The sequence below is a fragment of the Apteryx rowi genome, unplaced genomic scaffold (assembly GCF_003343035.1).
Source record: "Apteryx rowi isolate R43461 unplaced genomic scaffold, aptRow1 scaffold_41, whole genome shotgun sequence".
NCBI classification, from domain to species: Eukaryota; Metazoa; Chordata; class Aves; order Apterygiformes; family Apterygidae; genus Apteryx; species Apteryx rowi.
In genome coordinates this window covers 3,884,688-3,904,386 of record NW_020450621.1, presented here as the reverse complement: position 1 = coordinate 3,904,386, position 19,699 = coordinate 3,884,688, and the positions used below count along the sequence as shown (strand labels likewise).

General features: G+C 46.4%; 1 protein-coding gene across 4 annotated transcripts in view; it reads right to left on the bottom strand.

Annotated features, from left to right (window-relative positions):
• MYOCD (myocardin) overlaps positions 1 to 19,699 on the bottom strand; it is a 279,089-nt gene that overhangs the window by 29,088 nt on the left and 230,302 nt on the right. For all 4 annotated transcript variants that reach the window (XR_003255188.1, XM_026075763.1, XM_026075765.1 and 1 more), the window contains one exon: positions 1,578 to 1,643. Coding sequence is in view for 3 of the 4 variants with exons in the window: in XM_026075763.1 (XP_025931548.1) it covers positions 1,578 to 1,643 (66 nt within the window). In the remaining variant the exon portion in view is untranslated. The remainder of the gene's footprint in view (positions 1 to 1,577; positions 1,644 to 19,699) is intronic.

Sequence of the window (19,699 nt, the reverse complement as noted above, 5' to 3'; positions counted from 1 at the left end):
TGTCTGTGCCCACTTTTATCGAGTGGGCTTATCAGTTCAGGAGACAGTAAACATACTTCTGCCCACTGACTGTATTGCCAGCGTTTGCAATGCTGTCACAAATGTCACAATACTCAAAGTTCCAGGTCCTGGAGTCCTGTGATTAAAATGCTTGCCTTTTGGTGGCAGGCAACATGAAATCTGAATGCTTAAAGAAATGAAAAGAAGAAAAATGAAAAAAAAACCCAGCATCGATCATTTTTAAAACCTTGTGATCATATTGGCAGACATGACTTTTGTCATCTCACTCAAGATTTCTTAACACTTGATGCTGGCAATGCTGTACCAAGAAGGCTTCTGTTGCTGGCTACCTTGACCCAATCCTTTAGGAAGGCAGCTACATGAGAAAGGGGTGACTAAGGGACATGCAAGGTGCAGCATGCAGCGCTAAAGCCATGCTGTTAGTGAGTTGCTGTGCACTAACTAGTTAAACAAAAGATGTGTCACAGTCTTTGAGATTAGCCAGCAGCCATAAGCAATGAAAGTGGCACAGCCTTTGGAAAGCTGTGATCTTAGCAGTGACCCTAAGGGACCCATGATGATACAGAAAGGTACCAGGATAATCTGCTACCTGTGTTCTAGCTAACCACAGACTCATGCACATGGAGGATGAACTAGGTCAGGATGGGGTTATCCACTGAGCAAGGCTGAGACCCCAGTATCTCTTCTGCAGTGGTGCTACTGGTTTAATGATGATGGGCAGTGCAGGTTCAGAAGGGGATCATTTTCATTTGCTTACTTTTTGAGCTCTAGCACGATACCAGTGGGTTTAGCTTTCAGAGGCTGAATGGTTACATAATAATGCTGGGCTGAAGCTTGTCCTTCTGACTTGAACGCAGGTTTGATGAATGCGGACAGAGAAGTGAAAGCACAGACATCTCCAGGCATTTGACAGTCTCAGACAGGCAGGCCCAGATGGGGCTGCACTAGCCTCAAGCATACACTGCCATTCTGCCTCTGCGGCATCCTGGCTGGGCACAGGCACAGCTCTGGGCGTCAGTCTCACTGATCCAAGGGCTGCCCCTCAGCTCTGGGGCCAAAGCAGTTAATCCACTGCTTTCTTCTTCCAACAGCCTCCTGGAATGGGCTCACTCTACTTCTTCCCCTTTTTGTGGGCCTAATCCTGCCACATCCTGGAAGCCCCTCAACTGGCTGTTACATGAGAAGCTTGCCTACATGAAGTGCTTTCTGAGTATCCTGCTTGGAGTTGGATATGCCTGTCCTGCTACAGTGACCTCAGGGATGGAAATTTATGCAACTGGATTTTCAGATGTTGTAGCTGAGCAGCTCTCCTGACTTCAGCTTAAGCTGCAGCATTATAACTTGTGTGGCAGGTGTTGGGCTCCATTTTACAGCACCAGGAATCACAGTATGGCTACAGGGCAGGAAGCAAAGTCTACCCCAGTAACAATCTGCTCAGAGCTGAGGGAAAGTCTGAGCAGGCAGATGGTGCCACACACAGTGCCCCAACAGTGCCCAAGATGAACACAGCCCCTCTGAGCCAGGATTGGGTGAAAAAAGCAGAAAAAGATACTCACGTGGCATAATGCCCTGGTCTGCCAGCTGTTCACGGGTCCTTCTCTGCTGAAGCCGTAGCTGTAAAACTATGAGAGAAAGAGTGTTAGGAAGAGATGCAGGCTTGATTTGAGGCACTAACACATCTATCAGTGATGGCATGCTGGTGACTCTGTGTGGCACAGAGACCTGCTACAGACCCATGGTGCTTCTGGACCAGCCTTGGTGCAGCAGATTGCTCCAAGCCAAGGAGGACTGCTAGGGKGAAGTTGGGTAGTCTGCACCAACTCAGACCTCACTCTTGCGCACAGACAAGCAGGGCAGGGCTGTTTCTTGTGCAGGTGGTACACTAGTGGCAGGAATAGACTCTGATCTCTGCCTGGTGCCTGTAATAGCTTCCTTAGGTGAACATGGGGTCAGCTCAAAAATTTACTCAGTCTGTGTGTGGGCAGAGGGCACTGACATGGAAAGGAGGCTGGGTTTGAGCTTCCGTCACTACCTCCTGCAACTGGATATTGTCACCCCAAGCAATACAGAGCTCAACTCTGCTCAAGGGTGCACAGCAGTAGAAGAAAAGACAATGGTTGCAAGCTGCAGCAAGAGAAATTCTGATTGGATGTAAGGAAAAAAAATTCACCATATGAGTGGTGCAGGCCTAGAACAGGAGCCTGGAGAGGCTGAGGGAAATCCATCCATAAGCTGATCTAGCTTTGAAGCTGGCCCTGCTTTGAATGAGAGATTGGAGTAGAGACTCCCACAGGCCCCTTCTGATCTAAATTTGTACACAGTTCTGTACTTGGGTGCGTGTACACATGACTATGTGCATGAGCTTCAAAGTAGAAGGCAGATGGTCTTCCATAAAGAGCTCCCATGTTCCAGAAACCTTTAAACTTGTGCCTAAAGCAGAAATTCCTGAGGTCCTTATTATAAGTGGTAGGTGCCATCTCTGTCCTTGGTGACCCAGGACTGCCATGAATACAAAAGAAATGTTCAATGATGTGTGCTAAGAGCAGAAAGGATGAAGCTGAAAATAAAGCAAAAAGCATCTGCCACTGATATTGCACTAAAGCTACCACTCATAGAGACATCACATGACCCTGTAAGCCAACATGAGATTATGGCTTCCAAGAGGTTTTTAAGTCTGTAGAGACTGCATATTTTTGAGTAATAGAAGAAGCCACTTCTCCATGGCTTTTGGACAGCTAAGGTTTGATGACTGCCCTTTTGCTGAGCCCTTGCTACTAGGAACTTTTACACAAGTGCTTGTGCCATTCCACTGGCTCTACTACACTAAGGCCAATGCTTGTACCCTTCTCTTGAGGGAAACAGTGCTGTGGGATGCTGTGTGATTGCTGTCTTGCAATAGGGGCACATATCTTTCAGTGGTCACACTATAACTGCACACACCTCTCCTGCCTACCAGCACAGCCCTGGAGAGAGACACCAGCTGCTTTGAGTGAGCTGGTATTGTGGGGAGAAGACAATGAAGGGCAGCTCTTTTGTCCTTGTGAGTAATTTGCTGATCTCTGCCAACAGCTACCATGTTTCACATTCAAAGCAAATATTTAGTGAAAGCCTCACATGGGACAATGTTCTTCTGCCAAATTCTAGCCCTTCTTAGCACACCAAAGAAGATTCTTGCTCTAAGGGAAAATGCAGCCTTTAGTCCCTGGTGAATTCTGCATGCATGCTGTTCCCCAGGTATGCCAGAGCAAAGCTGATGGCTAGAAGTCATTGGCAAACCTTGCCTCCGGGGAAGCCTGTACTCCTTGGTTGCCCTATGGCACCACCTCTAGTCAGTGCTGGTTCTGCCTGCAGATACAGATTTAGACTCCTGTGCTGTAGGTATCTACATCAGATCCAGTTATCTGCACCCCTTTCCCAGGAATCTTCCCCCATTAGGGGACCTCAAATCCAAATTAGAAAATCCATGCTTTAGCAATGCCCATTTTTCCTCCTTGACTATAGAGGGAGTTTACAGCAACCAGCTCATTTTAGATATCATATGCAGGGTGAGGTAGACACCAGGTTCTCTGTGTAGGTTCTTCTCAGTCATCAGTCACAGCATCTGAAGAACCATGTATGGCTTTGCACTTCCTCTGAGGAGGAGATTTATCTTCATTGAACAGGTGGGCAAAAGGAACTGGAGATGCTCCAAGAATGCAGGAAGCCCTGTAGCTTGCCCAAGAATGGTATCAGCTCTCTTAGGTCTTGGTCCAGTGTCTCAGGCATTATGGCATCTGCTATAAACTGAGGCAGTTTGCACACAACATCCCATCATTGAACAAGAGACAGAGGTAGCAAGGACTTCTAGGGTCACATAGAACACCATGCAAAGGACACAGCAATCTGTCCTATTAGCTGTAAAATATCCCAGGTGAGGATGTTACATCACTTCCCTTCATGGCTCCCAGGTGTGCCAAATTCTTTTGTGTCATTGTACTCTCAGACTTCTGTACAGCCAGGCCAAGTGATGCACCACATCCATGTGAGCAAATGGGATGCTAGCAATCATGATCGTGCATTCAAACCTACTTCCTCTGCTTCTTGATGCTTCTTCTGCGTATTTCACTGCCCTTCCTGGTAGACAAGTCATTATTTACCAGCCTCAGACTGCAGCCAGCTATCAGGTAGGCCCATTTAGTGGAAAAGAAGATGTTATCAATTCCCTTGAAGCACAGCTTGGAAGGTGATCCAGAATACCAGTGTGGTGGCTGTAAGATTCAGCTACTGATTTGATGTGAAGAGTGCTGAAAACGTGTAGATTCCACTGCCAGACCTCTCTGCCTGCCTAGAGCCAGGAGCAGCACTCAGCAACCCAGATGTCCCAGCTCCTACTGCTTTCTAGCAAACTGTGTGCAATCCAGAGGGGCCTATCCTCTTGCAGCAGGCCCATGCTTCATCTCCTGTGCTAAGCACTGCTGATAAAATTATCATTGAATAAAATCTGGAAGAGGCCCCTTCTGTGACAGATTTATGTGGTGAGAAAATGTCTCCAAATTGTTTTTTATGCTCACAGGCATAAAACCTGTGACCCAGCAGTGACACAATCTTTATTCAGGTAAGGGCCAGGCTCTTCTATGGGTGAGTGGCTATGGCCTGACTGCTCTGTCCAGGCCATGAAACTTCCCCAGACGTGTCATTTATCATTGGCAGTGCTGAGCTTATAAACCTCCTGTCCCATTCTGAAGCCACAGGAGATTTTGCCAGAGCAAGGAAGAAGGCCTTGTCTGTTCGGGGCAACCTGATGGAAAATGCCAGGACAGCCACGCACAGATGCTGGCCATTTCCAGCAGTGACCCAAACTTGATGGGAGCAGTGATTTCAGTCACTGATCATTCAGCCAGGTCTGCACGAAATCATGCAACAGGATGTGCCTCTCAATTCCGAAATATCAACTCTATGAACTCCCAAATCCTGTCATAAACCGTCTGAAGAAGCATAGCTATGGACAGTGTCAGAGAAGCTAATAACAGTGATCATCCCTGCAGGACATAAAACAATCACTACTGTCAGCAGCCTTCAAGCCAGTTCTGCAGCTCACAGCTTGGCAGACACCACTCAAAGCTTGCACCTTTCCCTCACAACCAGCAATCCTTAAAAACAGGGCTGGAAGAGCCCCTGGCACTATCCAAACAACTACCCTTTAACTGCTTCGTGAAGAGGGCTTGAAATCTGTTGAAGCTATCTGACCCCAGCTGCATTCCTTGTCCTCTCTGCCATGCTATATGTCTGGAGGCCTGAGCTCTGAATGCTTTCTGTGACTCACTTCGAGGATGCTGTTATCCTCACGTAAAGGAATGATTTTTTTTCCCTGAATATTCTTAATTTTCCAGGAAACTCCTTTACTAAAACTTCAGAGGAACATTTACGTTACAAAGGGTGATGATGGAGTGCTGATCGTGAGAAAATCTTGGTCCCACAGCCCACAGCATCCCTGCTACTGTCTGCACCAGCTTGACTGGCCAGAATCGCAGAATCACAGAATGGCTGAGGTTGGAAGGGACCTCTGGAAATCATCTAGTCCAACCCCTCTGCCAGAAACACCCCAGCTCAAGGGAGCAGTCCTGCAAATGGGTCATCCTTTGGTATAGAGCTGTGCTGGCTCTGCTGCCCGCAGCTGAGGGACAGCCATGTCTCTCAAAGACTCTACTCAGTCCTATACCTCTCCTCCCCATGAGAAATCACTTTCTAGATGATGCAAGGCATGTCAGGGTTGTTCCGGTTGACTCTGCTTACAATCTTTTTCTGTTAGAGGTATCCCTCTCTTCTGTGCTAGCCTCAAACCCCATTTAGTGACACAGCTTCTAGAAACAAACTCTGCAGAGGGACTGTCTACTATGCAGAGAAGTCTTCCTGGCTTCAGTCATAGCTGGCTTTGGTGGCCCATGCTCTCAGCACTGCTCATGACTCGCAGTCATGAGTCATCCTTCTCCCTAGGATTTGACCTCAGAGCAGTAGGAAACTAAAAGGACAGCTTGGGCCTTGCCTGGCTTTTTGATGCACTGGAAAAGACATGTTCAAGTTATCCCCCTACCCCAGGAGCAGGGAGACCTGGCCTTCTACTTCGGTCTGAGGTGGCAGCTCATCTCTGTGGCCTGAGCCAGCAGACCCTTGAGCCTTGCTGCTGACTGAGTCCTGTATATGCCTTGGTGAGGGATTCATCTGACTGCATAGCTGTTGGGGTTAACGTCTCTTTCTGACCTAGTCCCTCCCCCCATTATAAGGAGAAGTAGGTGCTTTTAGGATGCTGTTCATCTGACACATTTTAGATGTCTGCTTTACAGGGTGATGAATTGTGCCCAGAACTCACTCAGAGGTGGGCACTTTGAGTCCTATGGTCAGCAGCCAATCAGGATTGGGACTCTTATAGGCTGCATCAGAGTATCCCCCACTCTGGGACATCACCAAAGCACTCTCTGCTCTCATAGCACCCTCCTCTCCTTTGGGAACTGGCTTTAACAACACAGAAGATGGTACAGCAGTGGGACACCCAGAGAGGTGTGGGAAGTGCCATTCTCACTGGTCTCAGGACTCAGGAAAGCCCAGCTGACCTGATCTGGTGTTGGCAAGGGTCCTTCTCCAAGGAGACTGGATCAGAGCCCTCCAGAAGTCCCTTCCCACCAACACTTCTGTAACAGCCAAATCAGGTTCCTTGGAAACTTTGAGGCCATGCCAGACTTCCTCAGCACTCAGTTTAGCCTCACAGCTAGGAGGAACTGCCCAGGTAGAGCAGCAGGTCCATTGTTTCTTCTTGACTTCTTTCCCAGCCTCAGTCCTACCTCTCACAGACTCTCTTCTCTACCTGCCAGATGAGAATGGAACCCACTAAGCCAGTCTCCACTGTTTCAGCCTTGCCCAGCTCCCTTATGTAATTCCAGCTGAGATCCCAGTAAATAATGGTTTCCTTCCTTTCCGGGCTGCACCAACATCTTTGCTCTGGTTTGGAACTGTATGCACAACCAATGCAATTGCTGTGCACTCATCTTTGTCTGAAATAAGTCACTGCTGCTACCAGAAGTGTCAGTCAGGCACTTGCCTGCTGTTCCCTGCCTCTTTGTATTGCTCCCTGCCTCAGTGCAGTGCTCCTGGGCTGAGCAGGGAAGGGGACTAGCAGAAGTGTCAGGTTATGCCAGTTTGACCCAACTGTGTGACCATGATGTAAATCAGTGGTTTGACCAACAACTGAAACTGGCACTGAGAATGAAAAAAGCAACGTCAAGTCACAGTCCCTTCTGCCTACCACCCCAAGAGTTCATTCCTGCCCTTCAGTGGCTCCAGGGCTGGAGTATTAAGAGCATAAGTGTAACTAAATAGTGAACAGGATGGGGACTACTCTGCAAGTTCAGTAGAGCCCCTGGGCTGAGGAGATGGCAGCAAGTTGGGAATGGGGTGATGGGGAGGAGGGACTCCTGTTTTCAGCAGCCGGATCAGCTTTGTTGCATGTCAAACAACAGCTGAGCAAACGTGAAACACGTGTTTGACTTTGGTCACAGGGTATTTCAAAGCAATGTGGTGACTCGCCCCTGTTTGAACACTGCCTGGCAGAAAATAGCCCTGTTTTGAATACAGACTACCTTGAAAGACAGCAGTGCCACCTGCTTTGAGATTCTCTTTACAGATGGTGTCTCAGGCTTTCCTGGGTGACATGCCAGCAGGAGAGAAGCTGCCCAGGACAGGATGCACTTGAGACCCCTTAGCTGCCCCAATGTCCAGGCAAGGCGGGAGCAGGGCTGACTCAACTGCAGGGTGCAGTGATGTTGCATGTGGCCTTCTCAGAACTGCAGCTGTTTCTCACAGCTGCATCAGGAGCAGGACTTTCAAATGGACAGGGCAGCTCTGATCAGATAATGCTCCCTCCTGACCAAGCAACAGGCTGGCATTAAGCTCCCTGACATGTGGGCTTGGATGAATGTGGTCACAGGACCCCCTGAGGTAGGTAACTGGCCAGCCAGTCTCTTGGGTGTCACAACCAGCAGCATAAAGCACGATTTCAGCTGAGCAGCTTGGAGCCTGCTTTTCTGGAGCTGAAAGCACCTTGGCCATGCTCTGCCCTGATCCCCTCCACAGCTACAGGCCCATCTGCTCTGCCAATAGCCAGTCGTCACTGAGTGATTTCTCTGTAGCATCACATCTCCAGGCCCAAACAGATCATCCTCTGACACTTGGCCTGTGTGGGACCCATGCAAACAGAGATGAGACTCAGCCAGTCACAGCCCTGGTGCAAACATGGGGCAGCAGCCACGCAGCCTGGACAGTCACAGAAAGCCGTGGTCAGTCCTCTCCTGTCAGAGTGCTGCCTTGGAGCATTGGCTGAACCACACCAGCTTTACCTCTGCACATGACGCTCAGCACTTTGGGAGAAGAGTTTTACCTTCTCCCAAACAGATGTGCTGTGAGTTTGTGTGCTACCCAGGAGGCCAAACATCACAGCTCTGAAAAACTCATCTACACTGGTGAGAGAGAGGTCTCTAAACCCATGTCTGGGCCTGCAGGCCTCTCGGAAGGTTCATAGGACCACATGACTGGCGGGTGCCCAGACCACTGAATGAGCACAAATCTCCTCTAAAGAGCAACCAGCTGGTGAAATCCCTCTGAAGGCTCTGTCTGTCTTAACCTACAACCTCGAAGTCTCCATATTCCTGAGAACATRTTGTCACCAACCTTCTTTGGAGTAATCCCTTCAGCACTGGACTGTGAGAAGGCCAAACATCCTTTTCCTTGCGCACAGTGAGTTTTATTTCACTCTGTGCTATAATGCTTACCCACTGACAGAGAAACATGTATCTGTCAGCTAAAACACCTAGGTTCATGATGCTGGAAAAATAAAGCCAAACACAAACTGATGTCCATCAAGTCAGTGTTTTGAAAAAAACTTCATGAAAACCAGGAAACAATGTCATCAATTAAGTACAGGCCATGGCTAGAACTGCACACACTGATTGCAAACTGTGTGAATTCATGATCTGAAAGGAAAAAAAATGCACACACATTTTCTTTAGACACCAGGAAAATGAAAAAAAAAGGTTCCAGCAATATGCCTGCATGTCCAGTCTAACACTTGACCCAGACCTGCTCTCTTCAACTTTTAATGACTTGCTGACTTGGTCCAAATCACTCTCTCCTTCATGGGTGGCACCTTTCCACCAGAGGCAGACAGAATAAATTTCTCTCCCAACTCAGCCAGCTTCATTCAAGCCCTACACATAGGCTTGAATCCTTTCCTCCATAGAGCCAGACAAGTCTTCTCTGCAAGTTCACATGCATGTGTCCACCATTAGGCCTGGATATTACCCCTTGCCAAACCATGCAGAGCCATATTTAGAGTGTTAAATTTTCACTTCTCACTTCTGAACTACCACTGATGCAGTACAGATGTAGGTCTTGTAAACTCTCTCTCCATATTGTCTGGGCAGAAAAGGTCATAGTTAAGGTTAAGTCTGTATTTGCCAGCTTTGTTTCCTCTGTCTGATGACAAGGCTTCTCTGCTCCTTGAGTGCAATTGGTTTGTATTCAAAGCAGGAGATCACTTCACATAAATAATCATCTCTGGGAAGAGTTAAATATGTTTCTGGAACAGCCCCTAGGTGTCCTATTTGATTTAGAGCAATCCCATTGATAGTTGGAGCACATGGGATAGCATGGCAGGCTTGAAGAATCATCATTCCTGCAAAAATTTGTCAGGATGACCTCAGATCAGTATATTTATCTTTGGCAAAATAGACAAAATAAACACACACACAAATCCTCGAGGAAAGGGAGGGGAAACCTGAAGGCCTGCAACATGTTGGTGTTGATCTAACTCCTCTGGAGTGGCTCCTGGTGCCCTGCACTGGGGTAGCTGCTGTCTCTACACACTGCACAGCTATGCTGGGTCCTTCACTGCAGGCCACTAGAAAGAGAAGAGCAGGAGAAAATACTGTGGGACTCGAGGAATGATTATTGGGCACTGTGTGAAAAAGTCACCGACTCTACCAGATCAGCCTTACCTATGCAAACTCTTTCTTTCTCTTGCTGCTGATGCTACCAGATGCTAGCAAGGGGCTAGAAAACTGACCCTCGAACCACTCTAGGAGAGACACTTACATGCCACCATCTTCTATTTGTTACCTTCTTGCCACACTTTCTGGCTGCTGTGTGCCACAGAGGTTAAAGGGGTTCTGGGATGGGGAAACCTCAAACATGTAATGTATTTCTAGCATCCATTAACACTTGAATAGCTATTTCCACTTCTAAGTATATGCAGATCATGGAGAGGCAGCAGAAGTTTAGTTAGTAAGATCTGCCTCAGCCCTTAGTAACATTGACCTGGAATCCTTCAAAAGGGATTCAAACTCACCATAAGTCACAGAGTACAGCTAATCCTTCCTGAACCTGGGGGAGCAATCAAAGTCTCACACCTGCCTGTGCAGGATCATTTCCAAAGCAACGGCACATCATGAAGCACAGTTCTCCAGAACTTTGCATTTCATGGCATGATCCCTACTGGCTTATCCTTTGCATGCTCTGTGCAAGCTGCACAATGCTGTGTGTAAACTGCTCTTGTTCAGTAGTGTGTTACAGCATTTGAGCAATGCAGGAAGAGTGAGAGATGCAGGGCAAGGGTTCTGTGAGCCATTTATCCCTCTGCCAAGTGAATGGAGGAGGACAGTAAATCAGAGCACTGCACTTCCTGCCATCATTGCTGGGGTTTTACAGCTACTGCACGTGCAGAAGGGAAAGCAGAAGAGTATCTGTCACTTAGAGACTTTTCTTATAAAAGAGATTTGACCACTACAACCATTTATACTAGATTATCTTCTTTGTTATCCATGTTGCTAAAATCCAGAACAAAGTGAAAGCAGCATTATTCATTTATTTGTATGCTGCTTTCCTCCACTGCCTCAGAGACTGGGATGACCAGGATTGTGCTGTGGTCATGTCCCTCATTACCTGCAATGGTTGCAGTCATGGGTAGAGCAAAGCACARCTATGCATTTGGGATTTTGGCAGGCCTGACTCAAACATAATAAACAGGCAGAGAAATCTTGTCAAATGGGAATCCTGTCTTTCACCAGCCAATAGCGAAGGATCGCAGCTGTGGGAATAAGTCATGAACCAAAGAATGCCCCGCAAATTGACTGCCCTAGAAATACTGAAAGGCACAAGAATTTTTGGATGAAAAGACCCACAAAGTTTACTTTTGGTGAAGAATCATTTGAAAAACATGTTTAGAGATCCTGCTGTTGGTTCCATAATAAAGCCAGCTTACAAATAAACCAGAAATGAGTCTTAAAAACAATACTGGTTCATTTGAAAAAAATGCAGGGACATATAACACAGCCCATCCTCCTCTCTTCAGAAAGGTGGCAGTATTGCTTTGTAGTTGCTGGAGGAATTGTTACAGACTGAGATTTTCTTCAAATGAACAGCAATGTACGATAATATACCAACAAAATCTAAGGAATGACTTAATCTAATGAAATGTAAGATCAGAGCGATATGGAAACCACACCAAAGCCCTGGACCCAAGTTTTGTATAATTCAGCCAGACTAGGACCACTCGTGTTTGCACACACACTCTTGGGCTTTCAACCAACTGCCAACTTTGTATTTGCTGAGAAAACAAAGTTTAAGTTGACCACCCAGCTATCTAAGAGATCCTGATAACACCACTCATGTCTACCATCAGTATCATAAATCTCTAATCTCATTATCTACAATGCACAAGGAGGCAAAAACACACACGTAGTGGGTGACRTGCCAGAATGGGTGCGTGTTCCAACGTGACTACCCCGTCAGGTTTTGCAGTGTCCCATATGACACATGCAGCTGGTTTGTCTGAACATCCGGACAGATAATATTCACAGGGAGAACTTCACCTCTGGGAAGGTCAGCAAAAGCTCCTCAACAACATTTTTTTGTCATTATTATTAATATTACAGGATGTTACATTCATTAAAAAAATTAAAAGTAAAAATACCCGCTCACAAACACAGCATACTTACTATAAATATAGYCTGTGAATAAAGGCATGAATATCCAGCAGAGGGTCTGATTTAGAAGTGACCGTCCCATAGTTCACCTTCACTCACCTTCACTCACGCTGAATGTCCTCTGAGAAGCCCCTTATCGGTGCTTCCCCTTAACTTACGAGACTGAGACATGTTTTACTTGCAAACCCTCCGAGACTGGCAATCAATTGTGTGGCTCTGGTTTTATTTCTCTGATGATGTCACTTTAAATACTTTTCATGTTCCATTTGTTATTTTTACTTCTAAAAATGACGCATTTCTTCAAATTCATTTTTCTCCAATTAGTCACAACTTAATGGAACAAAGTCAGCTGCCTGTATGTCAGAGTGAATGTCAGGCCCGTCTTCACTGCGATTATCACAGATAGACCCACAAGAGCACCTGGAATATACGGACGGAATTAGGTACGTGGTTTTTCAAAGATGCCCTTTTGGATTCTTGCCCAAATCCTTTACAATAGGGCCAGGGCAGGAGACCCAGGAATTGCAGTTTTACCAAAATAAACTACAGACATAAACTGAAGACAATGAAAAACCAGAAAAAAAACAACAGAGAGGAAGGAAGATTCATTTCTTCACTCACAGAATAGCCTCTATAAGACCAAAGCTGTGACAGCTCTATGACCCCCTGAATATTTTACTCGCATGCTGCTTCCAAACATTTAATGCAAAACAGTCTGTGGCTAAGGCTTGCCGGAGAGAGAAGTTTTAAGAAAAATCTCAAGGTTTCCCCTACCTGATCTGAACTTGCTCCGAATCAGCAAGGAATGCTCAGACCCCAGGAGTGTCATGGTGACTCGGGGACCAGTTCCAGACGCCCCTCACTTAAACCATTAACTTCCTCCAAAGAGAAAAGCTGACCACGGCTAGTGCTCAGGATTCATCCAACTCTGTGGGAGTCTCTGGGTGCTTTTACAGCTGGCTGGCAAAAAGCAGCAAGTGGCTTTGAAAGATTTGGTCCCATCCAGCACTGACCCTCCACAGAAACCAACTGCTCCCCCTGTGCTGTGTTGAACTAATTAACTTTTAGCTAACAGGAGCCTCCTCCCGCGCGGAGTTTACTATCAGCAGCTGGGTGTCCTGGCTGATGTCATAGTCTAGCAGGGAGCAGCGACTATCGGAAAGGGTCTTAGCAAAGACAGAAGTTTGATATCTGATACTAATTACTACCGACCGGTACGCAGCCAATCAGGGCGCTCCCCGTCTCGACCGACTTTTGGAGCCGCTTGGAAATATCAACAGAGCAAGAGCTTAACTCTTTGCAGCGTGGTACGAGGCAGGCCCCTGGGACTTCCAGCGATACGCTGCATGATGCAGCTCCCAAGGCAAGGGTGTTAGTGCAGCTGCAGAGACTCTATACCCCTAAGCCGAAGGAAGGGCTGTAATTAGGGCATGTGTCTCAGGTTAGGGGATAGCTGGGCGTAAGTCCTTCCACATGAGTGGTGTAATGTAAGCCCTTTACTTCAAGGAGTCAGAGGACTCGGCTATTTGGCAAAGAGAGATGCGACTCCCGCCCCTGTGCCCCTGGTCTGGCTTGTTTGAGTGCTGAGAGCATAGAGCAGGCTGCTGCTTGGGCTGCGCAAATCCTCTGGGGATCCTACATCTGTGCTAGGAAGCTGAAAGTGAGTAGAGGGGTGCTCACATGTTTCAGCTGCGCCTTCCTCCAGTGTAGGCATACTCAAAGCTCCCCTGCATGGTTCACACCTTTATCAACATACGGCTGCATCCATATGATTATCCTCTTGAGATGCTCACAGGGTGTGTGACATAGGTAGGATGTGCTGTATGCACTCAGAACATGTCCTCTTGTTCTGTTACACACAGACACAGAGAATAATGCCAGATAAATAGGGCAGGATTAAATCTTGATTTAGAGTCACTCTTTCCTATGCTACAGAGTGCAGTAATCCCGAGGAGGGTGGGCACAGCCATCAGCTAGACACAGCTGCAATGGAGGGTCCTTCTCCACCTACCACACTTTCTCTCAGAGATGGCAAACCTTTTGCAAACTTGCTGTGTAAAGAGAGATGCAGATCCTTTGAGAGTCTCCATCCCCAAGCCTGTGGCTGGTTCACTTCTGGTAAGTGGAAGCTGTATGGCAATGAACCAATGGCACCTTTTCCCTAATAACGAAAGGATTATAAGTCAAGCTAAGTCAAGGATGGGTATCAGCTTCACTGACCCACAGATCTCACCTGCGAAGCCTAGATTCYTGCTAGATCATAAACACCTACCTGAAAACTTGCTCAGAGATGGGTTGGGTTTTTTTTGATTCTGTGGTTTCTAGGAAGTCCTGCTTTTTCTATTTTATATTCATGTATATATATTATATTATATTTATTTATTTATATTATATATATATAAATAAAAAACAGAGCTTCCCAGATATATATATATGTGTGTGTATGTGTGTGTGCATGTGCACACGTGTGTGTGCATGCTTGTGTGTATGTATATGCTTGTATATGTGCATATATATATATGTATATACATGTATATGTGTGCATATATATATGAACATATATATATTCTGGCTTGGTGATAGAGACTTCAGGGCTTCCAAACTCCTAGGCCTGTGTTGCTGTAGAACTTAGAAACCCGGTAGCTCCAGAAGCTCTGATTTCAGTAGTGGCTTAGGACATGCAGGTGCTCTGCCCAGCAACCCTGGGACAGCTTCCAGAACTGCTACACATTGCTTTGGACACAGCTCCAGGATCCACACCACCTGTCAGTTTGGAGTCAGGCATTGTCATGGTCCCATTTTCCCTTGGCAGCCCAAAGACCTACCCAGCAGGCAACCCACTGGCAGCTGGGAAGTGCTGGGGTCCCTGACCCTTATGCAATCCATGCAATGAGGTTGCCCTGAGCTCTATCAATCATGGACTGAATGTGTGATTTCCTGCTCATTCTACAGCTGGTGAGACGGATATTTCTTAATGTCTGATAGGAAGGAGATTATTGAAATAAATATGTCTCCAAGCACAGACCTGAATCAGAAAACAGAGCCAGATTGCAGTGTCCAGCAGAGTGGCCAGGAGGCTTGTTCCTTAGTTATATTGCTTAGTGCTTTGCCCGCTTGTGTTTGAAATGTCCTGTCTAAAGGACTACTTCTCATAAGCCTCATAGGCAATCACTCTTTGGTAGTCTGCTGTCTCCAGAAGCAAATGMCACAATCTAGCAGAACAACACCATGCCAGCTCAAGGACAGGAGAGGACTCCTGTATATGCACAGCCTAAAACTGTGCTTTCTTGTGCTATGTTGCAAAGTCTCTGATACACTGTCCCTGCCAGTCAAAGTCCCGCTGAGATGTCCCTGCTCCCCTTGCAGCTTACAGGTTCCTAATGACTTCTCCACAATGGACTAGCTGGACTTGCCTTAGGAGTCTCCTGCTATACAGTGCCTCATGTGCAGTTTTCTTGATGCCCTCTGAATCTGCTCTCTGCCCCTTCAGGACTATCTGCAGGTGTGATGGATGGGTCTGTCATTTCACATCAGCAGGGAGGATGCCATGACAATGCATACGTCACCTGGCACCCCAGGGAAACAGTCTCCAGGCCTTTTCAGTTTAATACTATTTCTTGGTGCAAGGATGAGCTCTGCTTCCTCGGTCCCTTTTTGCTCCTGCTGGGATGATTCTTGTTTGTGTCCTTATCTGTCTGCAGTTTACCATGCCATTCTCTTGAGTTCAATAGAAGAGAAGTGGAGTGCAAGGGAGACTCTGCACTCCATGATCCTCTTCAGAATAAGTCTTTCTGTGGCTGTTAAAGGCCATTAGTAGGGATGCCTTAGGACTAGTGAGGGAAGGTGAGCTGCCCAAAGTGCACTGTCTAGGCACATGAGCTCCAGGACTGACGTAAGATGCTTGGAGGAGGTATGCRGAACAGACCTGGTTCCTGATGCAAGACAGCCTGCAAGGCAGGCCTTTTCCATCACTTCCACAATGGATACCTTGTCCCTGCTGAGGTTCAGGCACAGAAGAGGACCTGTCAGAAGACCCCACACCAAGGATTCAGACAGTGCAGGAGCAATCTGAGGGCATAAGTCCCTTGACTATCATAGTCTTTCTCTTCGTGTTGAGGCATTGCCCTCCTAAATTATGAATGAAGACAAAGGACCTTTGTTTTCTAACACAGATTGCTGAAATGATTAATGGGTGAAATGGATACAAGCTGTGATCTCCTAATTTTTCAGAGCAGTCAGAACATGCCTATAAAGCAGTGGATAAAACAGAACCAATTAACAAAGTCAGTTTTTGACTTTCAGAAAACTTTTGACATGGTCCTACCCGTGAGTGTGGTGAAAACTCAGAATTGTTCCAAGGCAGGAAGCAAAGTGTTGTGAAGAATCAAAATCAGGAATACACAAGAAAAAGAGATAGAAGGGCCTAGGTAATGATCAACAGGGAAAAGGGACAAATACTATATTTATTAATGTTTTTGATGGGGCAGGGACTACAAAACATGCAGCTGACAAAGTAAACAGGTTAGTCAAATCCCAGAAGGATCAAGAAATTTTGGTGTGACCTGGACCAGCTGGGGATGATGGCCAAACAATGGCAGATGGAGTCCATTTGATGTGGAGAAATTCCTTGCATTCCTGTCAGAATGGAGTATGAACCCTCCAAACTCCTCAAGTGCAGACAGATGGAGTCATGCAAAAATCGCAGCTTCTTTTGAAGCATACGCAATGGAACTTGAGTCACTGTGAATGTGTACAGTGGCTAAGTACTTTAAGATGGTATGTGTGCTTCAAAATAAAGCTTTCTACTTATAGCAGTAGAGATTGGTCATACAGGTTAATGCAGACTGTGGTGTGATCGCAGTCTGATCAAGTAGGCACATCTCACTGTGTTGTTTGCTAGGGGTATGTGCAGTATCTCACCAGCCTGGCCAGGTGTCCATTTTAATGGGATTTCCCCTTGTCCTATGCCAGTGAAGCCACCTGGCTGGTGGGGTCCACAAGGACACACTGGGAGAGCTTTGCTGAACTCAGCAGAGGAAGGTGGATAAATCTATAGCAGCCTSGTGTTCTCTGTATTTAGATTTCTTTCCCAAACATGAATTGTTTCCAAGCATTTGAAGATTTGCTCAGATGCTTTTATTCCTCCCATATCTTTTCTCAAGACTTTTTTTGTCAGCTTGCAGACTGTTTTTGAGCAATACCCCAGAAGGGCAAGTGTTAGACCACCACTACATATGTGAAGTTGTGCTGGCCATGTACCCAGGTGAGCTGCCAAGGTGAGCACGACACAGAGAACTCAGATTGTGCAGCTCATAAGGATGGCAACATGGCCTAATGGGTAGGAAAAAAGCTTCAAGAGAACAGGAGATCTGCTTTTTAGATTGCTGCAAAAAGACCGCTTTTGCCATCAGCCAAAGACTTGGTGGCCTTCAAGAAAATTGAGTTCTTCCTCAGTTGTCTTATTTGTAAAATGTACCACCAATGTCCTTTAAAGTGTGTTGAGATATTGGAGGAAAAACTATGAAGGCTTGGGAGGTGTAGTTCTGCCACAGTAACTGGCATGACCAGGGAAGGGATTGCTGAGGGAACCTTGGAAAAGTGGCAGCCACCCAGCTCTGAGGAGGCCCATCAAGACTGTTACTCTCATCTGAGCCAGAAAATGATCTGAACTCCCAGTTCTGATCAACCAATGTAGGGACTCTGCTGAATGACACCAAAAATGCAAGCAAAAAGAGTAGGAAGGGTGAAGTGTTTACCACGGCATTTGAACTGGTGCATACAGTTTCATCTAAAAATTACACCTTCTGGTTAAACTAGAAGAATCTTCTTAGGCGAGGAGTGAGAAGAAAGTCTATGTCAGAACAAACAGCATCTCTGGTTGATCGTACTTGTCTGGCACTTCTCTCCGTACAACTCCCTTTCCAGGTGGTTTTGAAGCTGCCACTGTGACAGCTCTGAGATAAACTCCTATGTTCTTCTGAGAAGGCCATAAATACTACACTGACCACTTTGGCAGTGACCAGACACGGAACTGACAGTTCTGTAGTCTGTAGTGACTCCAATCTCTTTTTCCTATGTGGTAATTGCTACTGCAAGGTCCACCACTGTGCAGATATATGCAGAGTGGTCAGTTCCCCTCCCTGCTGTGTACATTGTTTGCATTTATTGTTGTTGAGTCTCATCTGATGTTTCATCCTCTAGGCATTCTACATGGTGAGAACCTTCTGTAACTCTTTGCAGGCAACTTTTCTTCTGACTACTTGTGTCATTTTGAATCATCTGCCCTTTCCCATGATGTTTCTGCTGACTAGCCCCCTCCCAGCACATGGTTCATTGGCACTCCGCTATCATTCAAGTGTGAAGAATGACCATTTACTGTCATCTTTTGACAAGTCATTAATCCCTGAAAGGCCCTTCCCCTTCCCACATACAAGCTTGGAGCCAGACATCTCTGGGGATAGATCTCATTTTGAGGTTGGTGGAAACCCACAACCACTGTATTCTTTGAGTCATTCTTATCCACACTATCAGTGAATACCTCAAAGACTTTTAATCAGTTGGTGGGCATGCTAGCTTTCTGCAAAAGACTTTTCCACAATCCATCCATATTTCTACTAAATCTATTCAACATGTCTGCAAATTGGTATTCAGACTTACTGGTTTATAGTTCCTTGGGTGTTCACTGAAGACTTTTGTAAAAATGTACACCACATTTACCACTCTCCTCCACCCATGGCTGATGAGGGTGATAGGTCTCACACCATACTTAGGAGCAGAGTGATATTCACTTGGGTCCCTTAGAATTCTAAAGTATTGTCAGGTTCTGGAGCTTTGTTGCTATTCATTTGACAGATTTCTTCTAAAACCCTTTCTGATGCTACCTCAACAACTCCTTAAACACTTTCCTGGGAAAGACAGGGACCAGCGTATTACTGGCCTTGGAGACGTTAACACTTGGCCACAATCCTCCATGTTTCTTGCCATTCTGCTGTGGCTTGCAATGCCTGTTCCTCTTTCCCTGGGATATGTGACAGGCCAAGTGTTTGTCACGAATGAGGGCAATGTCCTGCCCTTATCCAGCCAGGTAAGTAAGGTAAGGTAAGATGCACAGATACTCAGGGGAGAAGCAAGCCTCTTAATATGCTCCACTGGACACCCAGCTTAGATGTCTACAGCCAGCTGCCGCCTACCCGCCTGACATCATCTCAGAGTATCAACTAAAACCCAATGTGCTGTTTACCACTTAGTTTAGTGGGGAGATGTGTCCCTGGCAGAATTAGGTGATAAAGAAGAAAGCCAGCTAACCAGAGTGCCTGAACCTTTGGACAGGAGAAACCTCTCCTACCACCTTGTGAGCACTGTACATACACTGTGTCCACAAAGAGACTTCAATGGGAGARATACCACAGGTCTGGCCTGGGTCTTGCTAACTGCTGCTTCTCCCTGAAAGGGCAGGTGCAGAGAAGGGATCAAGAACACAGTAGCACAGGGAGACTGTGTTATGCTTTGACCCCAGTCTTCTGAGATGGTGAAGATTCAAAGTCCCATGATGCTGATTCCAACCTGCTCTTAGAAATCTTTTCTCTCATGTCCAAAACTGAACAGCCACAAACTACTCTGTAAAACCATCTGACAAAGACAGAGTTCAAAACAGGTGAAAGACGTCCTCT